The sequence below is a fragment of the Rutilus rutilus genome (genome assembly GCF_951802725.1).
Source record: "Rutilus rutilus genome assembly, chromosome: 24".
NCBI classification, from domain to species: Eukaryota; Metazoa; Chordata; class Actinopteri; order Cypriniformes; family Leuciscidae; genus Rutilus; species Rutilus rutilus.
Genome location: NC_140228.1, coordinates 19,132,876 through 19,157,823, shown reverse-complemented (window position 1 = coordinate 19,157,823; position 24,948 = coordinate 19,132,876). Strand labels below are relative to the sequence as shown.

At 37.3% G+C, this 24,948-nt stretch overlaps 1 protein-coding gene across 3 annotated transcripts in view; it reads left to right on the top strand.

The window, feature by feature from the left end:
• The window catches only part of fam49bb (family with sequence similarity 49 member Bb), a 47,367-nt gene extending 37,729 nt beyond the window's left edge, over positions 1-9,638 (top strand). For all 3 annotated transcript variants that reach the window (XM_084398636.1, XM_084398637.1, XM_084398638.1), the window contains 7 exons: positions 2,134-2,273; positions 5,236-5,313; positions 6,824-6,940; positions 7,029-7,108; positions 7,244-7,370; positions 7,567-7,637; positions 8,783-9,638. In XM_084398636.1, the coding sequence (XP_084254762.1) occupies positions 2,134-2,273; positions 5,236-5,313; positions 6,824-6,940; positions 7,029-7,108; positions 7,244-7,370; positions 7,567-7,637; positions 8,783-8,846 (677 nt within the window). In that variant the 3' untranslated portion in view covers positions 8,847-9,638. The remainder of the gene's footprint in view (positions 1-2,133; positions 2,274-5,235; positions 5,314-6,823; positions 6,941-7,028; positions 7,109-7,243; positions 7,371-7,566; positions 7,638-8,782) is intronic.
• The last annotated feature ends 15,310 nt before the right edge of the window (positions 9,639-24,948 follow it).

The window sequence follows — 24,948 nt, the reverse complement described above, 5'->3', positions numbered from 1 at the left end:
GAGTAGTGTGCTTCCTTGGCCATTTTTAATCAGCTCCTCTGCCCTGCCAAGCTGACTAAAGCAGACGGAGGTCATTACCGTACGGCAAATCTGCTCAATTTACTCTACATACTGCTGCCGCTTGAGTCACCAGCCTGAATACCCCCCCCCCAGTCACCAGCTCTCTCTCTCTCGCTCTCTCTCTCCGTTGTGGAGAGGAGCCTGTATGAGTGTACAGGCTTGACTGTGTAAAACTTTACATCTAGAAATCTCTTGGTTTTTCAGAGCCATATGGGAAAAATAGGTTTATTGACAAAGCTACCCTTTGTCATACCCTCTTCAGACGGGAATGATTGCTGCAATTTCCAAACAAGCCAATAAAAATAAAGCTGAAAACCCCCAATATTGTTTTAACTTTTAGAGCAGACTTAACCTGAATGCTCACTTGTTCATCAACTGTTGTTGATGCATGGATTTAAAGCCACATCACCCAACCATTGCTTTCTTCTTTCCATTGCTTTCTTTAAAGATGCAGCATGACTTACTTGAGCAATTTCGCAATACTAGCAACAGCAAAACATGAATCATTGTAAAGGCACCTCTGTTTGGTTTTGTTTATATGTATATTATTTTAAGACTTGTAAATGAGATCAGAATTAAAAAGTAGTTGGACCTTGGGTCGATGTGGCCAGACTGAGATCATACTGTACCTCAACCATAAACTCTTTATGGCTGCTGGACTGACTCTTATGTAATGTAATTGCTCTAACATGCTGCTGTGTACTGTATTGCCTCAATAAAGTAATGGAGAGAACGAGAATGGGAATTGTGGGTTAAGAACAGCCTCTTAAGTCATTGAGGCATCTACTGGGGCTCAGAACGTCACCTTGTGTTAGTGGAGAACATCTTAGAAACTTCAGATTAGGCCCTTATGGAGGAGACCTTATGTGTGTGCATCATAGACTGTAAAAAAAGATGGACGACTCCCCTTCGCTCTCTTCCATTGATGAGAACTGAAGCTGCCAGTGTCCCGATATGGCGCTGACATATTGGAACTTGAGTCTGCGCTGTAGCGATCTCGGGACCAGACCTGCGCAGTAGTGAGCAGGAAGTAAAGCCGCGGAATCAACGCTCTGCCCTCAACTCTCGCAGAATGCACTCAGGGAGAGTGCATTCTGCACACTTTAATTTTTTTTTATTGCAGTACGACAAGAGGCTTGTTAATATAAAGTAAATACAATCTCCTCAGTCCTCCGAAGATCCCGAAAAAAATGTCCGTTGGTGCTGCAGTGACTACTTCGCTCAGAGAACCTGTCAATCACAGCTGTCAATCATGACGTTACACCACCGCATCACGTAACTAACTAAAAACCAACTTATTTTTGAAACAGACACTTGAACTTACATCAGCGTGATATAAACGACAGCAAATGAAAGAAACCACCTTTGGAAAAAAGATATTTGAAGTGTATTTAATTGTTTAGTTGGTCTCACGTCCCGTTGAATAACACGGGGAGGCGGGGCTTATAACCTATACTAGGACCAGTCACCGGGGGGCGATCGAGACGTTTTGGCTTCACTTTTCAGGGCTTGTGCGGCACGCTTGGTGTGCATCTGAGCAAATAGTTTGATCTTATATATTAAAGAACCTTTATTAGTTTATTAATTTAGGTTATGTATGATACCAGATGTTTATGTTGTTTGTTGCCAAAGTTGATTCTTGTTGTTGGTCTGCAGCTAGTATGAATCAATATGCCAGCATATCACATACATTCTTAGCATGTGTTTTGTATCAGTTTTACCATTTAGTAAACCTGAAAATTGTATAGAATCTGACATACAGCCAAATGTGTTTTATTCAGGGGTTGTGTTATGCAAAATTTGTTTTAAAACTGAAATATATTAGTATATTGTTCAGATTTCAGAATGAGTCCAATTATTTGCCAATCATAAACAGCCACCCTTGAATGGGTTCTAATTACTTGCCGGAATATATATTTAACAATATTTTTACATGTAATTTTAAACCATTTATTTATAAGTAATTTATTAAATCAATAAGCTGCTCAAATGAATCTTATACTGCATGGAACCATTAGTTTTTACTCAGTGAAGACCAAATGAACCTGAACTGACCCCTGTGTGACTCTACAGAAGCAGCACTGCACAGTCTATTGAGAGCACTCACTAGTGAGACATACGATGACCCCACACAGCATCTGGAGAGAGAGCAGGCCCTCGCCAAACAGTTCGCTGAGATCCTACACTTCACACTGCGTTTTGATGAGCTCAAGGTGAGGACCATATCTCAATAAATATTCCTTTGTTTACCTAATGGGAAAATATATATTTTTGCAAACATTGCATAAAAGCAAAACTATAATGCATTATACAAGTAAATCCTATTTATTTGCACTGAATAAAATCAATTCAGATCATTGAATCAATTTGCATCTGAAATTCTTGAATTTAATGTGCACTGATATTAGACAGCTGATTCAATAGTCAAAAGTCAGTTGGGTCTCATGAAACCTTTCGATAACATGTTTGAGTCATAGAAATAAGAAATTATATTTTATTAAAGGAAATGAAGACTTGTTGAACCATTAACTTTTGTATTTATTAAAATTATGTATGTATTGTCATGATATAATAACATTGCACCCATCTAAATCCTTATCATCATAATAAAAAAAATTCTAATAATATTCATACATCATGCACTAGCACATACCATATTTTTTTTTAAGTCAGTATAAATTAAAGGCAATATAACATACTAATGTTATATTGCCTTTAATTTATACTGACTTAAAAAAAAATATGGTAATGAGAATCTAATGAAAATTGCTTTTGAGAGTAAGAAGAATTATGAAAAAAACCTCAAACTTTTTTCAAAATGAAAACGTTCGGATGTGATAAGGTAATCTGTATTTGGGGGGAAAATATCCCTTATTCTTGTCATTAAAAAGTTTCAATATGAAAAAAAATCTTAATGGATCTAAAAACATTCTTCAGTTCTTTATGTAAAATATATATGTATTTTATTTTTGCGGTTAAATGTGACCTAAACCTGTTTTCATGTGATTCACCCATTTTGATGTCAATGAGTAGAAATTATTCATTAGTTAAATGTTCTCTAGTGAAATGAAATGCATGATTAAAATATGAGCTCATCATGTAAGTCAGCAGAATTTTAACATGCAGCCTGCTATTACACATTACCATGAGATAGATGAGACTGACCTGGATGTGATGCCTTAACTAGCTTCCCCTTCTCACTAATGACATGCTAATTGTGATTAGAAACCAGCTAATGAGAAAATAATTACTTTCCAATAGCACCAGCCAGTTTTTGCTCCCTCAGGTGCTTGCCAAACCTTTATTGACATTTAAGATCATAGAAGCTTTTGAGCTTTGGCTCTCTTTCATTCTCTTATCCTCTGCTTAAACACCTGCTGTTTCTTTTACATCAAATTTATAATGCAGAATGGAGGACAGTTAAAAGTGCTTATGTCAAGACGACATCACTCTGAGCTAAATTGTGCTCGGATTTTCACTCCTCTGACCATGTCAGAACCTCAGACGCTCACACAACCCTAAATGACTGAACAGTAAACCACCTAATTTGTCCCGGTTATGTGTCCAAAAAAATCAAATCATGTTTCGTCTAGCCGTTTTCTTATTCGTCTCAGCACCAACACTAGCGCCTTTCTTGCTCTTTCTAATGCAAGCATTCACATACACCCCGACGCCCTGCGGCACGGAGCTGGGATGTCCCAATTAAAATGCCCCCCCCCCAGATGGGGTTGCTAAATGTGAGAAAGTAGGGGGTGTAAGGTGGCATGCCAACCTCCATCCAACCATGCCCTCCTCTCAGCTTGGCGCAGTGACCTACTTCAGCCCGCCAATGCCGTAGTGCCGTACGCTGCAGGGATGGGATAGGAAGGGTCTATCTGTCTGGTCTGACGGTTCATGGACTGAATACCAGCTCTGCATTAGTTTTGTGGACAAGGATGTCAATTGAGAACATTTTATTCCTTTCATCTTTGTAATTCAACTTTGGAAAAACCTGTTGTACACAATCTGCCACATCCCCTCTGATTGATAGTTTATACAAATAGCAAGTAAACGCATGTACATGTCTTTTTGCTGTGATATTTTTTATCAATCGTTCAAGATGAACAATTACTGGACTGAAGCAACTTAGGTCTACTTGATCATCCATACATCCTTTTTAGAAGAAAAATGTATGAAATATTTTACATCAGACTTTCAGATCTCTCAGTTATTATTGTATTGCATTGCATTATGTTTTGCCCCCACAATAAAAACTACAGAGCTTTGATCTTAAAGCTAAGCATTTAAATATAATCTTAAGACATTATTGGGAGATATAGAGTGACAACTCATATTTATATGCATTTCATGTAAGTAGTCTGTACTGTTATAAAGATCTTATTGATTTAGATTAAACAAGCCATCATAATTTCATCCTAAGTTATGGCCATATATATAACAGCAACTGTACAATATTGCATATTTTTGTTTGGGCCTCTGAATAAAATTGAGGTGTGAGCTTGTGGTCTGTCGTCTTGATTATCACCCCCTCCTTTGTCACAAAAATGTGTCACCCAACACTAAACTGAGCATGACTCTTCATTAAAGCATATTTATCCATCTGTCACAAGCTGCGAGTCTGCTGCGTTACTCTTCAGGTTTAAACAATACTTCAATAGGGGATCCATGGGTCCTGACAGATAAAGATTGCTCTGATTACCTAAAGGAACTGTTAGTCATTTAAGTAAAGCTTTAGCTAATCCTGTAAGTGTTCTTTGCCTTCTAGGCTACCAGCCTGTATTTGTCTACCTCAGTCCTGCCACACCAGCAACTGCATGGAGATTTGCCTCCCTTTGAAGCATCCTTACATACACAATTTTTTGTATTAATTGGTTAATTTTATTAATGGTTCTTGTTAAAGTAAGCATCATTGTTAATATTGTTCATACTTGGAATTACGGGTTGTTTATAAACCCATAACTTTGAGTATTAAACTTCATTGTGTTACTCTGAGAGATGAGCTATTACTTTTCTAAAGGGTCAGACTTGTGATTACCGCCTAGCAGACGAAAAAAAATATAATATTTTAATATATAATACTTAATATTTTGTGGTACTTTTTTTTTTTTATACTTTTTTTTTTTTTTCAAGGTTCTTTAATGGATAGAAATTCAAAATGTGTTCATTCTTTTTCAGATGACAAATCCTGCTATTCAGAATGACTTCAGTTATTACAGGAGGACTCTAAGTCGCATGAGGATCAATAACGTTCCTGTGAGTTTTCTCGAAAATTTAAACTGTCACCTCTCTATTGCTATGACTTTCTTGTAGTCTTTTCTCTCGTCCTCTTCCCTCTTTCTCTTTTTCTAATCATCATTCTGTGCTACATTTCTCTCCCCATTTAACTTTTTATCCACACACACACACAAATCAAATATATTCAAATATCTATCTATCTATCTATCTATCTATCTATCTATCTATCTATCTATCTATCTATCTATCTATAAAATCTTTAAATTAAAAGTGCATCTTTGAAGCAACTCTTGATTTTATTTAAACTCCTTCCATATAACTAACACACTTCCTTTTTCCTTTCTCACACAAAACTCAAGCACTCAGCCACTTGCACACACCAGCCCTCAGGGGACTGTTGAGGACCCAAACAGAAAATGGTCTCCCACTGGGAGAGCGAGTGAGTTCTGAGATGCTCACTGAAGTGCATTGAGGTGCACCAATATAGTGTGACACCTGATCTGTGGTCAGCTTTTGTGCCTGTCCTCCCCAGAGACGTCCTGCCCTCCTAGGACTAAATATCTGATCTGAGATCGGGCCACATACATAGCCCTGGGGGACACCATGCAGTCTTCATACCTTGTTTAGTGAAATGACGCTGGGTTTCCCCTCATATTCTCCCAGACTGAATTCAGAAGCCCCACTGTGGCTCCCCAGGGCCCTACTACTGAAAGAAAGCTAAATACATCACTCTGGAAACCCATCTCCACATCTGCCACTTGCCCCAATTTAGACTATAGTTTAATATTTTTAGATCTGACACACCCGAATGTGCAGGTGAATGCAGTTTAAGATTAAACTGCTTTCTTAATAAATAAAAAATACATTTGTTGTCTGGCTGTTCCCACTGTGAAACTGATATTTTTGCTTTTATGAAATGCGGTTTCAAGTAACTGCTAAATCAGTAGATTTAGACAGATTTAATAGCACTGAAAAGAATTTACAATTATGTATCACATATTTTGAGAAATAACTAAAACTTTACTTCCTGTTTAAATCTTTTTTTACTTTTCCCACCTTTCTCCCAAATCATTGTTTCTCGACAGAACCTATCTATCCCATTAACCAAAATGACTTATGGTATTGAAGGATATTCAGTTGTTATAATGCCAGCTTTGTGGACTTGCAAAACTTTGACTGATATACACTCCCTCCCCATTTAACAAAAGGGTTGAGAAACATCCATCCATTTTTTTTTTAAAGACAAATTTTTTAATATGCAGTACATTAATAATGTATTAGCATTTTTGACACATTTTTTCACCTTAGAAATTGGGGCACAGGAGAAAAAGCCTCTTGATGCCTATCCATCTTCACATTGTTCCCTTTATGGTCTACTATTAATCATTTTTATGAGGCATTGACTGTGACAACTTCTGAGAAAGGGGTCAGAAAGAAAAATCTGTTCTAAACTGTTCTTCCTAAAATAAAATTAGTGTTCCTTTTTGCTTAACTCCATTAACAATGTTTTTGGTATCTGTCTATATAGGCAGAGGGAGAAAATGAAGTGAATAATGAGCTGGCCAATCGGATATCTCTTTTTTATGCTGATGCCACGCCCATGCTGAAGACATTAAGTGATGGCACAACAAAATTTGTTTCTGAGGTAACAAAAATGTTTAAAATCAATTCTCAGTGATATTTTCAAAATATAACTTGTATATATAACTAATTATTTGCCTTTTGCCCAACAGAATAAAAACTTGCCCATTGAAAACACCACAGATGTATTGAGCACCATGGCAAGCGTGTGCAAAGTTATGTTGGAAACCCCGTAAGTTTGCCATTTTCTCATCTGTCCGATGACACCATAAAGTTTGCAGTCTATTAAAAACTAAAGTAGAATCAATCCACTAGAAATTGGTAGGTAAATAATGTGCTTATTTTCTAATTTTGTTTGGATATATAGAGAGTATCGCAGCCGCTTCAGCAGTGATGAAACCGTTTCCTTCTGTCTGCGTGTCATGGTCGGGGTCATCATACTTTACGACTACGTCCATCCTGTCGGCGCATTCGCAAAGTCCTCCAAAATAGACGTGAGTGAAACCATCATCTCCCGTTACTTGCAAACCCATCTCCTAACTGTTTTCCCCTCCCTCTAGGCACTAGGACTGACTCATAATCATAGTGCTTAGAAAACGTGGTGATGGCTCTCTCGCAGCGTCATGACTCATGAGGTTCAGTGCTGTCATTACTGTGCCACTCTAACCATGGCTTTTCCCCCCCAAACAGATGAAAGGCTGCATTAAAGTGCTCAGAGATCAGCCACCAAACAGTGTGGAAGGTCTTCTAAATGCTCTCAGGTACTGTGTTCAACAAGCCAACATTCAGTGGCTCATTCAGTTAATCTCACCATTTGAGTTTTTCATTCCTGTTTACAAAGAGCTATTTTGCCTTATTTTTTATTTTATTTTGCTTTAAAAATTATTTTAAAAAGTAATTTTTATGATAAATATTTGTTATTAAATCAATTTAAAATACAAAAAAAAATTATTATAATTTAAATAGATGTTTTTATACTAATAATGAATGCTATTAAAACAAGTCTTATTCATCATAAAGGTATTTTTATACTAATAAATGAAATTATATAAATTTAAGTTCAAACAAATAATTATTATTATAATTTAAATAGTTATGTATGAATTCAAATTACATTAATTTAAATTAAACGGGCTATATGTATAATTCAGAAACCCTTGTTATTAGCGACACCGGTGGCCGTTATGTGAACTGTAGCCAGCGACTTACTGCTCGTGCTCGCACTCGTGCATATGCAACGTACAAGAGACTGAATGTGATTCAGGGTCCCCACATACTTACGACAAAGTTATTTTTTTGTACTTTTTCACTTAGAACTAAAAAGGTTGGAAAATACCTTCACAGCTATATACTTTTAACAAACATCCTGATGTCGTCCATGCTGCTGAGAGCAACATTTAAATGTGCTGTAATAACTCTCAATAACAAAACAAACGCAACAAAAATGACAGCAATTAGAAAACAGCAGTTAAGAAGCATCTGATCATAGTGATGTGGATATGTTTGCACAAGATCTCAGATTAATACATAAAAAAGTGATTCATACATAAAAATTATTTAAAAAAAGAGGGTTAGACATATAGCCCCTTTAAAATAAGTAGTACTTGTCATTGTGTCACTCTCAGCATCATATGTAGGAAGAGTCAGTGTCCATCACACAACTGCACTTGTTACAAAAACCATGAAGACACATTTAGATTTTGTTTTGGTGGCTTAATGTGAGGAATATTCCACATAGAGTGTCATGAGATATGCACTTTATGGACGATATGCACTTTCATGCATCCTGGATCATGATTATGCTCTGCTGAACAATAATACTTGTTTGGCAACAGTGCTGAAGATGGCTTGACGTGTGGCAAAATACTGCAGCAAATATAATTAATACTTAATGTCTTCTGTGCAGGTACACAACAAAACATCTTAATGACGAGTCAACCACTAAGACCATTAAAAGCATGCTGCAGTAGCAACAAACTCTGGGACATACACCACTGGCCTCAAGCAAATGCTCAGGAGATGCACATACACTCTCTCTCCTGGACTAAAGCGATGCACAGAATGTTTTTCCTTTTTTTTTTTTTTTATGAAACAGAAAAAAATCAGCTTCTCTAATCTTTCCTTGTCTTTTTACAAAGCAGATGCTACTGGCGTTATGTGTGGTTTTCTGTGCCAAAATGGTTTTGCTGAAATCCCTTGTTTTTAATGTTCCTAAAAGACAGCCATGCTACTGATGGCAGCTATGAAAGCATTGTTAGATTATATTTGTGGTAAATGTTTTAATTTAGCTTGTTTCCCTATAAAGGGAGGGTGTGTTTTGACTTGAATATAAATATCTATATATTATCTATATGATCTAAATACACACAATTATATAAAAAGAGAGAAATATATTATTTTTGTTTGAATTAATATTTAATGTTACATCCACTGCATGGCAAAATGATTACATTTCTTCTATTTAAAAGAAAACTAATGTTTCAAATTCATTTGTGTGTTTGATTTTGTGTAAAGGAAACGTTTAAATTATGTTTTGAAAGGTACTTGGAGATGAAAAATGGAGATTAATTGATAGATCTTGTCAAGGTTTATATTTTTTATAGTTCTTGATTTAAGTCTTTTTTTTCATAGGTGTTATAATTTTCTGTTTTTGTTCTTTTTTTGATCTGAAAACTAGCTTTCAAAAACTGTGATAGATGGTAATCTGTGTCAGATGTGATGACAACATGATCTTAAGAGGAAATAAAATGCTTTCATTTTTATTATGAAATGTTTACTTTTTTCAAATGCAGTGTTGCTAAGGTGTATGCTAATGATTAGCACACATCTGGTGATATGCAATTAAGCTGTGGCATTATGCATAACATAGTCATGTTTGAATTTTGGCACAAAGTCTGGTCAACAGTGCAGCTTATTCACAAGATCGTCTGAAGCTTTTTTTTATTTTTTTATCCTGAAATATTAATAAGTCTATAGTTTAGGGATAGGTGTATCTGAAATGGATTATGTCACAGTAATCGACTACCACGGAAAAATATTAATTGTGCAAACAGTTAGAAAACAACGGAAATGGCGAATAATGTGTCTAGACTTTGTGATCAAAATTGGTCAAAAAGATTACCGCATCACTTCACCCTATCAGATTGGAACTGATTTTTTTTTTTTTTTTTTTGCAATGTAGTCTGTTAATGTGTTACCATTGAAGATCTGCTCTGATCTATCTTTTCTGTTCTTATTGACTTATGTTGGAATGAAATCAGACGGTTTTAACATGCTTGCACTCAAGGGTTTACAGGCTGTGAGAAGGGTGTGGTCGTAGTCATTTTGCAGTAGGGGCATGTATGGAGGTCAGAGAGGATGGAGAAACACACTGCAGGGCTCTCTGCATTCTGTCAGTAAAACTCTTGGGGTTGGAGAGAGAGAGAGAGAGAGGTTTAGGGTGTGTCCTGTATCCATGCAGCAGTTCTGGATTGAGGGACAAAGAGTGCTGATGTTGAAAAAGAGTTTTGGAAAGCAGGTCGTGTAATGGTCGTGTCGGGTGGGGCAGTTGCACCACTGAAATGCTGTCGAGAAAAGATGATGCACATATCATTTTGGTTTGGTTGATGTGTGAAATTTTGGGTTGCCATGAAATGTATCAGCAATTTTTTTTTTTTTATGTGTGTGGATGGATGGATGGATGGACGGACGGATAGACACACACAGACAGACACACACATTCACCAGCCACTTTATTACACCTGTTCAGCTGCTTGTTAACACAAATATCTAATCATCCAATTATGTGCCAATGCATTTAGAAATGGTTGAGACGGTTTAAACTGAGCATCAGAATGGGGAAGAAGGGTGATTTAAGTGACTTGGCATGGTTGTATTTCTGAGTATTTCAGAAATTGCTGATCTACTGGGATTGTCATGCACGACAATATCTAGGGTTTACAGAGAATGGTCCAAAAAAGAGAAAATATAGTGAGCGGCATTTCTGTGGGCAAAAATGCCTTGGTGAAGATCAAGGGCATAGTTTTGGTTTGAACATTTGGATTGTTTGTTTATTGATTTATTTTGCAAAATGGTCTTTTGTGGTATCATCCGCACATGCATTGATAACATAACTGCAATAAAGTAATAGCCTAGTTAACAATTGTTTACATAGGATAATGTATTTTATTTAAGCACCTAACAATTTTCTAAATCAAAGTGCCATGGTAGGTCAAACTAACTTTACTTAACATTTTCTTATATTGAAAATGTTAATTTCCTGTCATCTATTGAAATATCTAAAAGCCAGGTTTTTGCTAATATCTGTCATTATTAGCAGAAAACATTTTACACATGGGGAAAACCAATCGTTTAGTCAATAATTCAAGAATGTCCTCTTGATTCTAACTTGTAATTGGCCTAAAAAGTAGCATAGTAGTTGTAATTGTTTAACTATAGCATTTGTTACAATACGGATTACAGGTAAGATCATTGATGGCTCCTCACTACCATGCTAAGGCCAATGTTAACTTTTTTCTTTCTTTTCTTTTTTTTCTTTTTTATCTAGCATTTGTAATGAAAAATAGCAACCTTACACATTCAGAAACTATACAACATGCCACAGTTGTAATATGAATCTTTAGTGAAAGATATATTCCCTTAAAGGAACACTCCACTGTTTTTTGAAATAGGGCTTATTCACCTTCTTTCCTACATTTAGATAGGTGGGCAAATGCATTTTTGTCTCAGTGCATGCATTGTTTTAGTTTGACAGGGTCGGCGCTATCTTAGCTTAGCATAATGAATGGAATCCTTTGTTGCCAGCTAGCATGTCCTGAGTAAAAGTGATAAAAAAAAAAAAAAACACCTAATTACTTCTTGTGGCCTGCGTATTCACAACAAGTACAAATAGTGATGCAGATTAACACTAGGCGATTTCCTATGCAGATATTGACATGGGACTATATTAGGGGGAAGCACAGGCGAAGCACTGCTACTTGGGCGCAGAGATATCACGCCCAAGTAGCAGTGCTTCGCCTGTGCTTCCCCTTAATATAGTCCTTAATATATAACTCAATATCTGCCTAGGAAATCGCCTAGTGTTAATCTGCATCACTATTTGTACTTGTTGTGAATACGCAGGCCACAAGAAGTAATTAGGTGGGTTTTTATAATTTTTTATATCACTTTTACTCAGGACATGCTAGCTGGCAACAAAGGATTCCATTCATTATGCTAAGCTAAGCTAGAGCCGACCCTGTCAAACTAAAACAACGCATGCACTGAGACAAAAATGCATTTGCCCACCTATCTAAATGTTGGAAAGAAAGTGAATAAGCCCTATTTCAAAAAACGGTGGAGTGTTCCTTTAACAGATAATCTATTATAAATTCTGCAAGTTTGTCAAAATGTACCACAATAAATAAAATAGAACGTGATAAATTCTGGTAAAGGTAGTCATGAGTAGTTTAAAAAGCTTTCTAATTTATGTTGGTGCAGAATGATGTTTTCTCCCTTGGGGGTTACCTCCCCCAAACTGTGCCCCTGGTGATGCTAGAGGTCAGAGGAGAATGGCCTACGAAAAAATGAACTACAATACACGAGGTAAGTGTGATTAGCACTAAGCAATTGAAATTAATAGATAAAAACTTAAATTGCAAAGTTCCTGTTAAACATTATTCATTTGAGTAGCTTTGCTAAAGTGTTTGGAGGAATATACTGCAGTTCTTCTGGTGGCTGTTAATTCTGTAAATGGCTTCAAAATCGTTGTTATCAGTGACCTTCAGAACAGTTTTTGATGTAGTGAACTGTCTTCAAACAGGCCTATCTTCTCATAGCAGACATATGGACCTTTTTCTTCAGGTTTCACCTTACCCTAAGCATTAAGGTATGAACTTTTTACTATTTCTATTGTTTCTTTTTTAAATGAGCGGGCGACTGTTACATTTGTATGCAAGGTTTTTAAAATAATAATTTATGTCTAAAGTAAATGATGACAGAATTTAGATTTTTTTTATTATTATTAAAATGATAAAAATGATAAACCTACTTTCCTCTCCCTATTTATTTATTTATTTATTTTTAAATGTCATGGATTGGTGTGATCTCGTGTGGTAAGGGAATATGAAACTGTTACTATACGGTTTCTGAGAATTCACAAGCCAAGAAGAAGGACATGCTATCTCATGACACAAGAAATTGGTAAACCACAAAACTGTTACTTGCCAACTCTCACAACTTTTGGTATTTATTAAAAGACTTTGCGAAGAGGAAGGTCTTGTTCTTCTACAAGTCACATTCACATGGGTAGACATAGGAAAATAAAACGTGTTCCCATTCATAATTTTCAGATCTGTCTGATGTGGAGAGGGTCCTACTGATTGATTTTCAATCGGGTACGAACATATTTGCTCAGTTCCAAAACCTAATGAGCTACTAAATCACTTATATTTAATTACTGATGATTCAAATAAATTCAATTTAAATAAAGAAACATTCATTTTTGAGTTCTATGTATATCTATGCAAATTAACAATGTTAGCTTAGCAACATGTTAATGTCAAACTATTGAAATCAAGTCTTGCTTATGAGATTTAATTTAGGAGGCCGCATTAAAGGGATACTCCACTTTTTTTGGAAATAGGCTAATTTTACAACTCCCCCAGAGTTAAACAGTTGAGTTTTACCGTTTTCGAATCCATTCAGCCGAGTTTCTGATATTCAGAAGAATATCAGTAACCAGACAGTTTTTGGTCTCATTGACTTCCATAGTAGGAAAAAATATATACTATGGAAGTCAATGAGACCAGAAACTGTCTGGTTACTGATATTCTTCTGAATATCAGAAACTCGGCTGAATGGATTCGAAAACGGTAAAACTCAACTGTTTAACTCTGGGGGAGTTGTAAAATGAGCCTATTTCCCAAAAAAGTGGAGTATCCCTTTAAGGGATGTTCACGCTGATAGTGATTAGCAGCAATAGACCCCTAGAAATCATTCATTTTCCATTAAAATAGCATATTTTTGTCATTTAAAAAAACAAAACAATAGCAATGCAGCAAAGTTGAGACAAGTAGGAATGTGTACTCTAGTTAATTGCCATCCGTGTAAATGCACCTTTTGAGGACATGTGCCCATGTAGGGACCAGAGGTTCTGTCTATGTGTCATGTTGGTCATGTTGGTCTCAATTCATAATTATGTGATGTGACTGAGACTTGGCATGGTCTCTGTTGTTTGAGTGGACACTGAATGCCACAGAGGATGTGGTTTGACATGGGGCCCCTCACAAAGTGCCAGTGCTGTCAGCATATAGACAGAGGTGCAATTTACACTTCAACAAGACTCTCCTTTAACACCCACTCACTTATGGGATTCCACAACTGGGACTGTAACTAAGTCATAGTCTGTTTTTCACAGTTTTGTGAATATCTAGCTTTCTAAAGAGTCTTATCATGTGAATAGTCCAAGTGCTAGTAGCACAGACGTTTCAAATAGGACTGTGATAAAACCACCTTGGCTAACGGCCCTTCCGCCGCTTTTGGCCTCCACATGACAAGTGCTGCAGATAACATTACAGATGGGTGTTTTTACTATTTTGCTACTGTATTTAGTTTTAATTTGCATAGAATATCTATTGCATATACTTAATCTACACTTTGTGTTGGATTTTAAGCCATGAACCAAACCAATTAGCTACAAGGTGAAATATAGCTGCAAGCTGCAATAATTGGGGTCAAGCCCAAAAAGGACCAATGAGACATGCAAGCATGGCTGTGAGCTTCAGTAACAATGAGTACTTAAAGACATTTTAGTCAAAATGGCAGAGATATCACAAATACAATCACTTGTAGTATGATTAACTTCCTTATCCCTTTTGAACAATTGGAGGCGCTGTTATCACATTATTATAGAGTGGTCAGTGTGAGATGACAATGACACATACAAAGTTTGGTAGCAATATGCCAAAATGTTGCAGAGTTTCTGCCTCAGAATGAGCTGGGCATCATTTCTACAATTTCATTGACATGTTATTCGAGAATGGCTTGGTCATTTGAAAAGCTTTTGATATATATATATATATATATATATATATATATATATATATATATATATACATTATTATTATTTATTTTTTTTATTTATTTTTTTGCATGGTCTGAAGAGGATCTGGGATAACTGCTGTGAAAATAAGTCAGCCTCATCCAAAGTTACAAGAATGTAAATGTTTATTTTTACCACTAGGTGGCGCTGACCTGAAACATCTCAGGCTCCTTCAGGGCATGACGCTGATGACCCATACCAAGTTTCGTAACGATACGCTGATGCATTCATAAAATACAGCATTTTAATAAAAAATTCAAAATGCTCGACGTTCAAAATGGCCGATATGGGAAAAGTGGGTATCATTCGACCGGGCATGTAGTACCAATTCTAACGAGACCAATTTTATGGGCAAACCACTCAGAAGTTATAAGCAAAAATAGCATTTTTCATATCTCCAGACCAGTAGGTGGTGCTGTGTTGAAACGCTGCAAGTGGCCTCAGGTTATGCTTGTGATGATATGTACCAAGTTTGGTCTAAATATGTTGCAGAGATATAGCCTGGCGTCCACTTTGGTGTGCGCTTCGTCAAATGTGTTCACGCATTATTCGAGAATGGTTGGGTTTATCAAAAAGCTTTTGATACATTTTTGCCAGCATGGTCTGAAGATGATCTGGATTGATTTTCGTGAAAGTCAGACAAACTGTCTAGGAGGAGTTAGAAAAAGTAGGTTTTTCTGAAATGTTTAAAATGGCGGGACATTTTTCGGAAAATGGCTTCATAGGGTGCAATCAAATCAGCTTGAGCCAAGGAATCAGAGGACAATTTTTTTTTCATTTTTTAAAATAATTTTGTTTCTAGCCCTTACGGTTCAAAAATTTACTTAAACGTAAGTGAAAATTTGGACAGTTGGTGGCGTTAGAGGGATTGAGTTAGAGACTCCAAATTTGCTTTGGTGAATGTTTGGACTGTCCTCTATTTGTGTGCCAAATTTCACAACATTTTACCATACGGTTATATAAGTTGCTATAGACTTCAAGAGTGGAGGAAGAAGAAGAAGAAGAAGAAGCGGAATAATAATAAGAAGAAAACTAATGGACACAATAGGTGCCATCGGACCTTCGGTGCTTGGCCGCTAATTACAACATTACAAACTTTGATTTGATGCAAAAAAGGACTTGAAATCTGAACAAAAAGATAAAGGTTCAAGGCTGTACTCAACGGCTTTAAAAAGAGAATTACGTTGATTACGTAATTTGCTTGTTGCAATTCTCTTATTGGTATAGATTTCTTTGCAGAATGTAGTTTTTCAGAGAGCATTCCACAGTCAAACACAATTATTTTAAAAATAAATAAAAATAATGCAGTATAAAGGCTTCAACAAAACCATATACCAACCAATCATTAACAACCCCATAACTCCTAGTAGGTCTGTTTTTAAATGTTTGTAAGTTGTCATTAAAAAGTAATTCCTCTATGGAAAAAATTTATGGAACCCGACTGTTGCACTCTTTTGGCTGAGATAAATTGTTTATAGTCTATAAGTGTCTGATTAGAAATGATAGAAAATTGCTATGGTGTGCACAGTATTTATTATTAATTATGAAAATATGACCCGGTTTCACAGACAAGGCTTAGATTAAACCAGTCTTAGGCCGTAGTTTAATTGGGACATTTAAGTAGCTTTTATAAATGTTCCTTAAAAAAAAAAAAAAAAAAACATTACTGGTGTGAATTTTGAGACAAAACAATGACATTGACGTATTTTAAGATATGTCAGAGATAGTTTCTTACAGTTAAGACAGCTCAAACATGCATTTTAGTTTGTGGCTAAGCTTAAGCCTTGTCTGTCAAACCGGCCATTAGTCTTTTAAATTACATATCAAATTATGTTACTGAAGTAAAATAGTAATGGTCAAATATTTCCCTTTCTTTATGTTTTTAGTTAGCGTTTGGTTAACAAGCTAACAGCTCAGTCTACTAGCTTAGCATAGTGCTAATTATCTTTTGATAAACTAGATATCGCACTATGTTTTTGACATTGGGGAAGGGGGTTAGGGGTTCTGCGGGGGATCTTGTACTTCAGCAATTATTATCTGTTTCGAAAGGTCAGCATGTAATGGGGTCAAAGCTGAAATTGTTGTAGCTTGATGCTTTGCTCTATAAAGTACAATGCACTGGGGAATGTTAAGTCATCTGAGTAAATTTTCAATCTTCAACACCTCTACACAAAACTTCTTATTTCAACACTTTTGAATCCCACCAGAAAGACACAATGAAATAATAGCAAACAGCAGATGACATCTTTTCACAGAAAAACAGTTATTGGTGAAGAGCCCACATAACCAATAAAGAGGTTAAACGGCCTCTGGTTTCACTGAAATTCATTTTGGGGGAATTCTGCTGAAGAGCAGAGAGAGAGACTGTGGGAGCCAACCTTGACAGCCAAACCACAATGCCCTTACACATTGCAACCCCACCTCTCCTGGGTGTACTCTTCTAAGAATGACAACGGCTATCTGCTGATATCCCCTCAACGCTCTGACACTTGCAGACCCACTTCCTGTAATTCGTTGTATTAATCAGTGAAGCTTTCATGCAACAGTTAATCAATGATGTCAAAACTTCAACGGCTTTACTCTGTACCAGTAAGGAATGCCACAATTGTGGTTTTCTTTGAGGAGAGGGTGATATAATGTTATAAAATGGTATAAAGAAAATTTACAATCTTGCTTTTGGTTCACATAATCTGGAATTTTAGATCAGATGGTCCTCTAGCAGCAAAGATGATGATCATGACTGGCTAATTCAAACTCTGTTCCTTTTACGGTATAGGACCTCAATCAGCGAAAAAATAAATAAAGGTGAAGTGTGAAATTTTTTGTGTTAAAATAATACATTTTAGGTTAACCCTTTCCCCGCCATTGACGGAATTTTCAATAATTTGGGAGACAACGCATCTCGGCATTGACGGAATTGTACGTCGTTCCCTGTTTTCACTGTTATAAGCTAGGGGGCGCTATTAGGCATCTTCTGAAAGAGTACAGAATCCCTGGATCAAAACACAGGCAAAAAAGAAGCAGTTCAATAGTATATAAGCAGATGCATATGTAAAATAACGCGATCATCAACATTAAATGGCATATAAATCAAAACTGCCTAACATTACAGAATGAAATGTTGACCCAGGACGAGGTATAGGACTGTGCAAGCTTCGGGGGTGTTGATAGACCATCTATGTTTTGATCATCATTCTGAATTTTAATGAAACTTACCTACATTTAAGTGTTTTAAAACAAAAGCTAGAATAATACAGATTTTTTTGTTGTTGTTTAAAAGCAGAGGGTCTGTTCTTTCTTTTGATATATTGCATGTTCAGATATTCCTACAAAAAAATATCCTGGGGCCTATGACATTTTTATGAAAATGACAAAAATTTTTTTTTTTTTTTAAGATGGCAGGGAAAGATTTAATTTTCTAGTAAAGTATAAACACTCTGGTTTGTGGCATTATCAAAATACTATTAAACCAATAGCAGCAGTCTTGGCCCAACCAGATGGGGTGAGTGTTCTGTTTGAAATCGCACTTCACCTTCAATTTGATGCAAATAAAAAAAGGTGTGAGGGACAGATATTACATCTGTTCATTAGGTCTAAAACATCTAATTTTACAAAACGTAAATAATAAAAACCCGAAAAGCATTGCAACCAATGGTGTGAGTTTGTGGCGGGGCCAACTGATTATCTGACCAATAGCAGACAGGGACAGTTTTCTGCCAGAGAAACCATTTTGAAACCAATCATTATTTCTTTCAAATTCCATTTAATGTTGAGCGTGGCACAGAAATTACACTCTTCACCTTTAGTTGGACTGAAATGAAAACAAAGGTGTGAGGAACAGACATACAGTCTGTTTAATAAGTCTTAAACATTTCATTTTTAAGATTTTAGTCACCAGAGAAATGGTTGGAAAAACATTTTAGGTGCATTTACAAAATACTTCTGTCCTTTTCAGCCTTATTTTTCTTTGTGTCAAATTAAATATAACGTCTACACAGATTTAGATTCATAGAGTGGGTTTTTTTGGCCAATGATTGATTGTGTATACTTGTGTTAGTCAGTGTGTTTGCTGCTGTGCCTCTCTTTAGCTTAATTTTTTGTCAGTTAACGATGTGCCCAGACTAATTACAGCTCAGGTAAACAGTAGTACATCATTATCTCTGTCTAGGGAAGCAGGAAAAGTTTCCAAAATGACAGTGCGTGTGGGCTTTCGACAGACAGCCAATATACCTCACAGCTTCCTTAAGGCCTCTAATCTCACTGCTTTTGTCCTCCAGAAGGTCACAAAAGTGTTAAATACTTCCACGCTTTATTATTTTTCATTCTGCTAAAGGTCGGTAGCTGCATATGAATAATTTAATTGAGGCATTTATAAACCAAGCGATAAGTTAAATGGCAATGGACGGTAAATCACAGACTTGACTTGGTCTAATACAGTTTTTAAAGAAGATCTGTTCCCTGCGAGTCCAATAACAAGTTTTCTTCCTCCTTCAGGAAACAGAGGGTGAACTTCAGATCTTTCCCACCATCCATCTTGCCAGAGTATGAGTTTTCTTCAAAGACTTTAAAGACCAGCCTAGAACGTCCTCAGATGAGTGATCTTTCTAAACCTGGCCAGGCTCAACTAGTCTTGGCTCAACCCTGCCTGACCTCACATGCCTTTTTCACACCAGTTGTCAGCACACATGCAAACGCCCTGCCAGCTTGCTAACAGGGGTGTGTGTGTGTTCAGTTCATGTGTGCCATATTGATTTAGATGCGACAAGAGCTAAATCCTCTCCATCCCTTTCATGGGTCAGGGATGCCTCTCATCCATGACCCTGAGAATTTGTCATCTATGCTGCTGCTTCTACTCCCAACCAGTTTGTCATTTAGTTAAGGAAATATAAGTGGTCACGCTCAGTTTGTGCCCTGTAATCTTATCTCAAGGAGGCCTGTGTTTAAAGAAAAACTTTAGGAGCTGTGACAGACCCACCCAGACACCTCCTGTCTCAGATGTTCTAGTTACAGTAAAGGTGTAATTATGAAGCAAGTTCATTAAACATTCAAAAAATTGCTATTAACAATTCAGGTTTTTTTCTCACCTATTCATTTGAAACTGCTACTGTATTTATTTGTTTAATGCAGGACTCGTTTTATTTTAATTTATGCACTCCATGTTTAATCAATATGCCAAAAAATGTCTCTGTTAATGTTTCTTATTTTTTGTATCTCAATAAATAACATGATAGTAGGCTATATGTTGATAGTATAGTATAAATGAAGAATGCTTTTTTGCATTAAATTAAAAATAGGCAAACATTACTGAAGTGTTAAAGAAGGAGTTCACTTCAGAATTAAAATGTTCTGATAATTTACTCACCCTCATGTCATCCAAGATGTTCATGTCTTTCTTTCTTCAGTTGAAAATACATTAAGGTTTTTGAGGGAAAACATTCAAGGATTTTTCTCCATTTAGTGGACTTCAACAGGAACCAACGGGTTGAAGGTCCAAATTGCAGTTTCAATGCAGCTTCAAAGGGCTCTACACGATTCCAGCCGAGGAATAATGGTCTTATCTAGCGAAACGATCTGTAATTTTCAAAAAAACAAAAAACTAAAATGTTATATATATATATACTTTTTAACCAGAAAAATCATATATAATTTGATTATGCATCCTTTTATAGACTATAACTGAAGCCGGATATTTCTGGTTTCTTGTTACAGGTACCTGCCTGATCCACATGGAGAAAATTGCAGTTCTCAAGGAATACAATCTTGAGGCATCATTCATGAAATCGGATGTGACCGAGATCCAAAATGGCTGCCCAAGTGCCGCAAGACACGGTTTGCACAGTCATCAAGGCCTCTCCCAAAGATTTATATGCTTTTGACAGACGAGTAACTGTCGCTGCCTTCTTCCTAACCACAGTGTGAATGCAACGAATGAAGAAGAGATGAGCCACTCAACTCTAAAGGTTTGTCCTTCCATCAATAACTGCACCAATAACTATGAATTTGAATTTGTTTGTATATTTGTAGTGCCCATGCATTTTGTGTTTGAGACCTCTCATTTAATGCAAGCTGTTCCTTCAATATTAGCTTTTTCTTAAATGCTCGGATGTCGTAGTAGTGGCTTGAATCGTGGGTAAAGGTCAGAGTATTTCTTCACACACTGTGGTTAGGAAGAAGGCAGCGACAGTTACTCGTCTGTCAAAAGCATATAAATCTTTGGGAGAGGCCTTGATGACTGTGCAAACCGTGTCTTGCGGCACTTGGGCAGCCATTTTGGATCTCGGTCACATCCGATTTCATGAATGGGCCACTGTAGGTAATGAAGGATGTGTGAAATCAGAAAGAAGCCAGCTCCCTAAAGCCGGAGAGGGTCTGGCCTGTGGATGGGCCTTCCTGTTTGGTGGTTGTCTCACTACTGGCTCTGTGTCCTGTAAGTTAACAGTTTCTATCAGAAAAGAGGATGTTAGACCACAGGGGGGAAGTGTGAAAAGGAACTGTATCATTCAAAAAAAGTGAGGGAGGGGGATTCAAAAACTGAAGCGCAAGCAGAGTTTAATCGTATGTACAATTATTAAAAGACAGTGAATTGTGAAATTCATGCCTAAATGATAACATACTTCCACCTTATGGTTCCGTTGTGTGTATTATGAAATATTGCTGAGCCCATTTATGTACTGTATCATGCAATGTGGCTCTGAGGTTTCTGCAACACTTCCCAAACCTGTGGTCCAACAAACCGATGAAGCAACTATTAATTGATAAACTCTTTAATTCTCTCATATTTTGAAAGCAACACTGCAGCTTTTATTTGTAACCCCGACGTGATCTCGCAACAAGACAAGCAACGTCTTTCCAGCACGACATTCAACTTGATCCCTGCCTGGGACATGAGGTTTGATCTCCTTCTCATCTATCTCCAGCTGCTGTGGTGAAGTCAATCTTTTTTGCCTTTTTGGAGTGTTGAGGGAAAAATTGTTTGCACTTCACATATAGACACATTTTTAGTACGGGTCGGAATATCCTCTGTTTAGACCGGAACTGAAAAATGCAATGGGCATAAGAATTAGACGGGAAACACGTCTTTCGAGGGAAAGCACAGCAGCAGTATGAGGAGATAATGGAGATTCTAGGCATGCAATTACAAAACCTCCTTGTTCAGTTAAGCGACAAGGGATTCAAGTTAAAGTGGAGCAACAACAAAATAATATCATGGTAATCTGCAGAGGGTGCAAAACTAAATTCAAAATACAAGAAAATGCAATTGTTTATTTGCTTCGTTGTAACGACCTCGAGACCATATCCGAGAACGAACAAACAATAGCAAATATCAAAGAAATCGAAAGATTGCGATCTGACAAATTACAAAAGTTAAGAACACAAGTCGAAATGTTCGCGTACGAGCAACAGGGGTGGCTAGACAGCACGAAGAAATGGCAACAAAAATGTATCAAATTCAAATAAAACTTCAAACCGGCAGTAATTACATATCTGCTCTCGAAGATTGCTGCGATTAAATCAGGGTTTCCAGTAGCTGCAGTTAAACAAGCAGCACTGGATCTCAAAATGATAGCGATGATGATGCCACGTTAGGATACAGGCCACAGAGAGAAACTCATAACCGAGCTCATGTGAACCTGTGGCCTGAAGAACCAAACCTGCTAAGCCCAGTAAAGACTCGAACAAAATCGAATGACTTGCCAAATAAATCAGTCAAAATCGCTGTGCTTAAAACCATGACGAATGCGGATGATGAAATCACAACAATCAGCCGCCCGTTAACATGCGAAGAATGCTCTAGACATAAACAAGTCGTAGGAATTATTGCGAGAAAAGGCCCGTTTCAACCCTACTGATGAGCTCAGACCGAAACTAACTGCAGAGATGAAATTATCTATGAGCGTCTAAAACAGGCATTATTAGACATGAGGGGACCGACACATGCAGATTGGAGCAAAATATTAGAAATCAAACAAGCGAGTAATGAGTCATTTGAAACGTACGCTGAGCGGTTATGGATAACATACAGAGAACACTCAGGCCTAGAAAATGCAAACCGCGACCATGATGCATTATTACAACTTGTTAAGAACAATGCTGGCATTCCAGTTCAAAAGGCTTTATCAAATGGCGTCGACCCGACTGAAAACACGTTCAGAGCAATAGTAGACTGGGGTTCAAGAATAGAAAACAGATGGAGATCAAAACCCCATAGCGTTGCGTCCGCACAGTGGTTAACAGAAGGGAACAGCCCAGATACATTTAACCAAAGATCTCCAAGCAAGATGCAATGCCACTATTGCAAAAAGTTTAACCATCTCATGAGAGATTGCCAAAAAAGAGAAAGAGATTTAAGAGTACGCTCAACACATTGCCAAAAAACTCCCTCTAGCGACGACTCTGAACTGTTGAAACAATTCATCACTGAGAAAAAACAAAACAGTCAAAATGGAGCGGCCTACAACGCGAGCGGAACGTCTGAAAAATACCATCACCATTAGGGATACGTGGCCTCCATCACCGTAGGGAGCAGGTTAGCTGACGTACTTATTGATTCTGGCGCATCTTGCTCCTGTACAGACATTCCATTACCTTTAACCAACTAAACTATTCAGATCAAAGGCATCGGCGACACGTTAATGATTGCGACAAAAACACAGCCAATTCAACTTGATTTAGGCGTGACAGTATTGAAAGAACCCCTCTGGTATTTACCTAATAACAGTGAAGGGACTGTGCTGGGAATGGACATTATGCATTATGCTTTGAAAAGCAAATTGAGTTTTGCCTACCAAAAAACAGAACAAGCTAAATGTCCATATCCACCCCAGATCCCATTCAACAGATGGTAAACAAACACGATTACACTTGGGCTACACATGAACATGACTGCGGCCTCATTGACTTTGACTGTTGTGTGCATTGAAGGGGAGCCCCCTCCCCCACAAAAACAATACCGCATCAAACTAGAGGCCGAGTCAGCTGTTCATGAAATTGTACAACAACTTGAAATCAGAGGAATAGTCCGGCGATGTAGTTCGACCACAAACTCTCCGTGTTTACCAGTACTAAAATCGAACGGTAAATGGCGTCTTTGTATTGATTATCAGCGTCTCAACAAAATTTTGCCCAAGGCTACACCTATAGTGGCAAATCCATCTATGTTATTATCGCAGATTTCAACACAAGCTTCTTGGTTTACAGTGCTCGATGTAAAGAACGGTTTCTGGTCCATCCCAATCAAACGCGCTGATCAGGGCATTAGAAGACACGCTCAGTTCACTGACAGGGACCAGAAACGCGATTCATTACGTTGACGATATACTTATCACGACCGAGTGAACATTTGACGATCATTTGCTACTCATTGACGAAGTACAGCAATCAGACTTATTAAATGATGCACAATTCAACCCAAACTCTGAAGTGAAATTCTCAGAAGGAGACATGGTAATGGTACGCGTTCGCGTTAGCAAGGTGCATTCACACCCCGATGGCATGGCCCATATGAAATTAAAGCTATGCAACAGCTGTGTGGCCACAACCATACAAGGGAAACTGCGATGGTACCACATGTCTCAGTGCAAATCATTTAAAGGTACACAGAATAAATAACTGTCACCGTCTTCTCTTCCTGCCTTCCAGGTCGACTGCAGCGATCCCATGGAGGCCGGATGAAAGAAAAGTGTCCGGGCCCACGTGCGTCAGACTGGGCCAAATAATTTCACTCGCACACAACCTAAAATGTAGTAGGTGGGTGTGGAAATACGGTGTATGCCATCCACACTAAAAATCACAGTTGTACCCAAAGAGCTGTATCTTTGGGTACGACTGTGATTATGGCCTCCCGGTATAGTACCGGATCCAAATTGCACACCACAAATTTGCTGTAGTTCAGGTAGCACCCACCCACCTACAGGAAACATTTCAGGATACACTCGAGCACCAAAATTCATGCACAACCTCACTGCCTGGTATCAACTTAAAATAGATCCAGG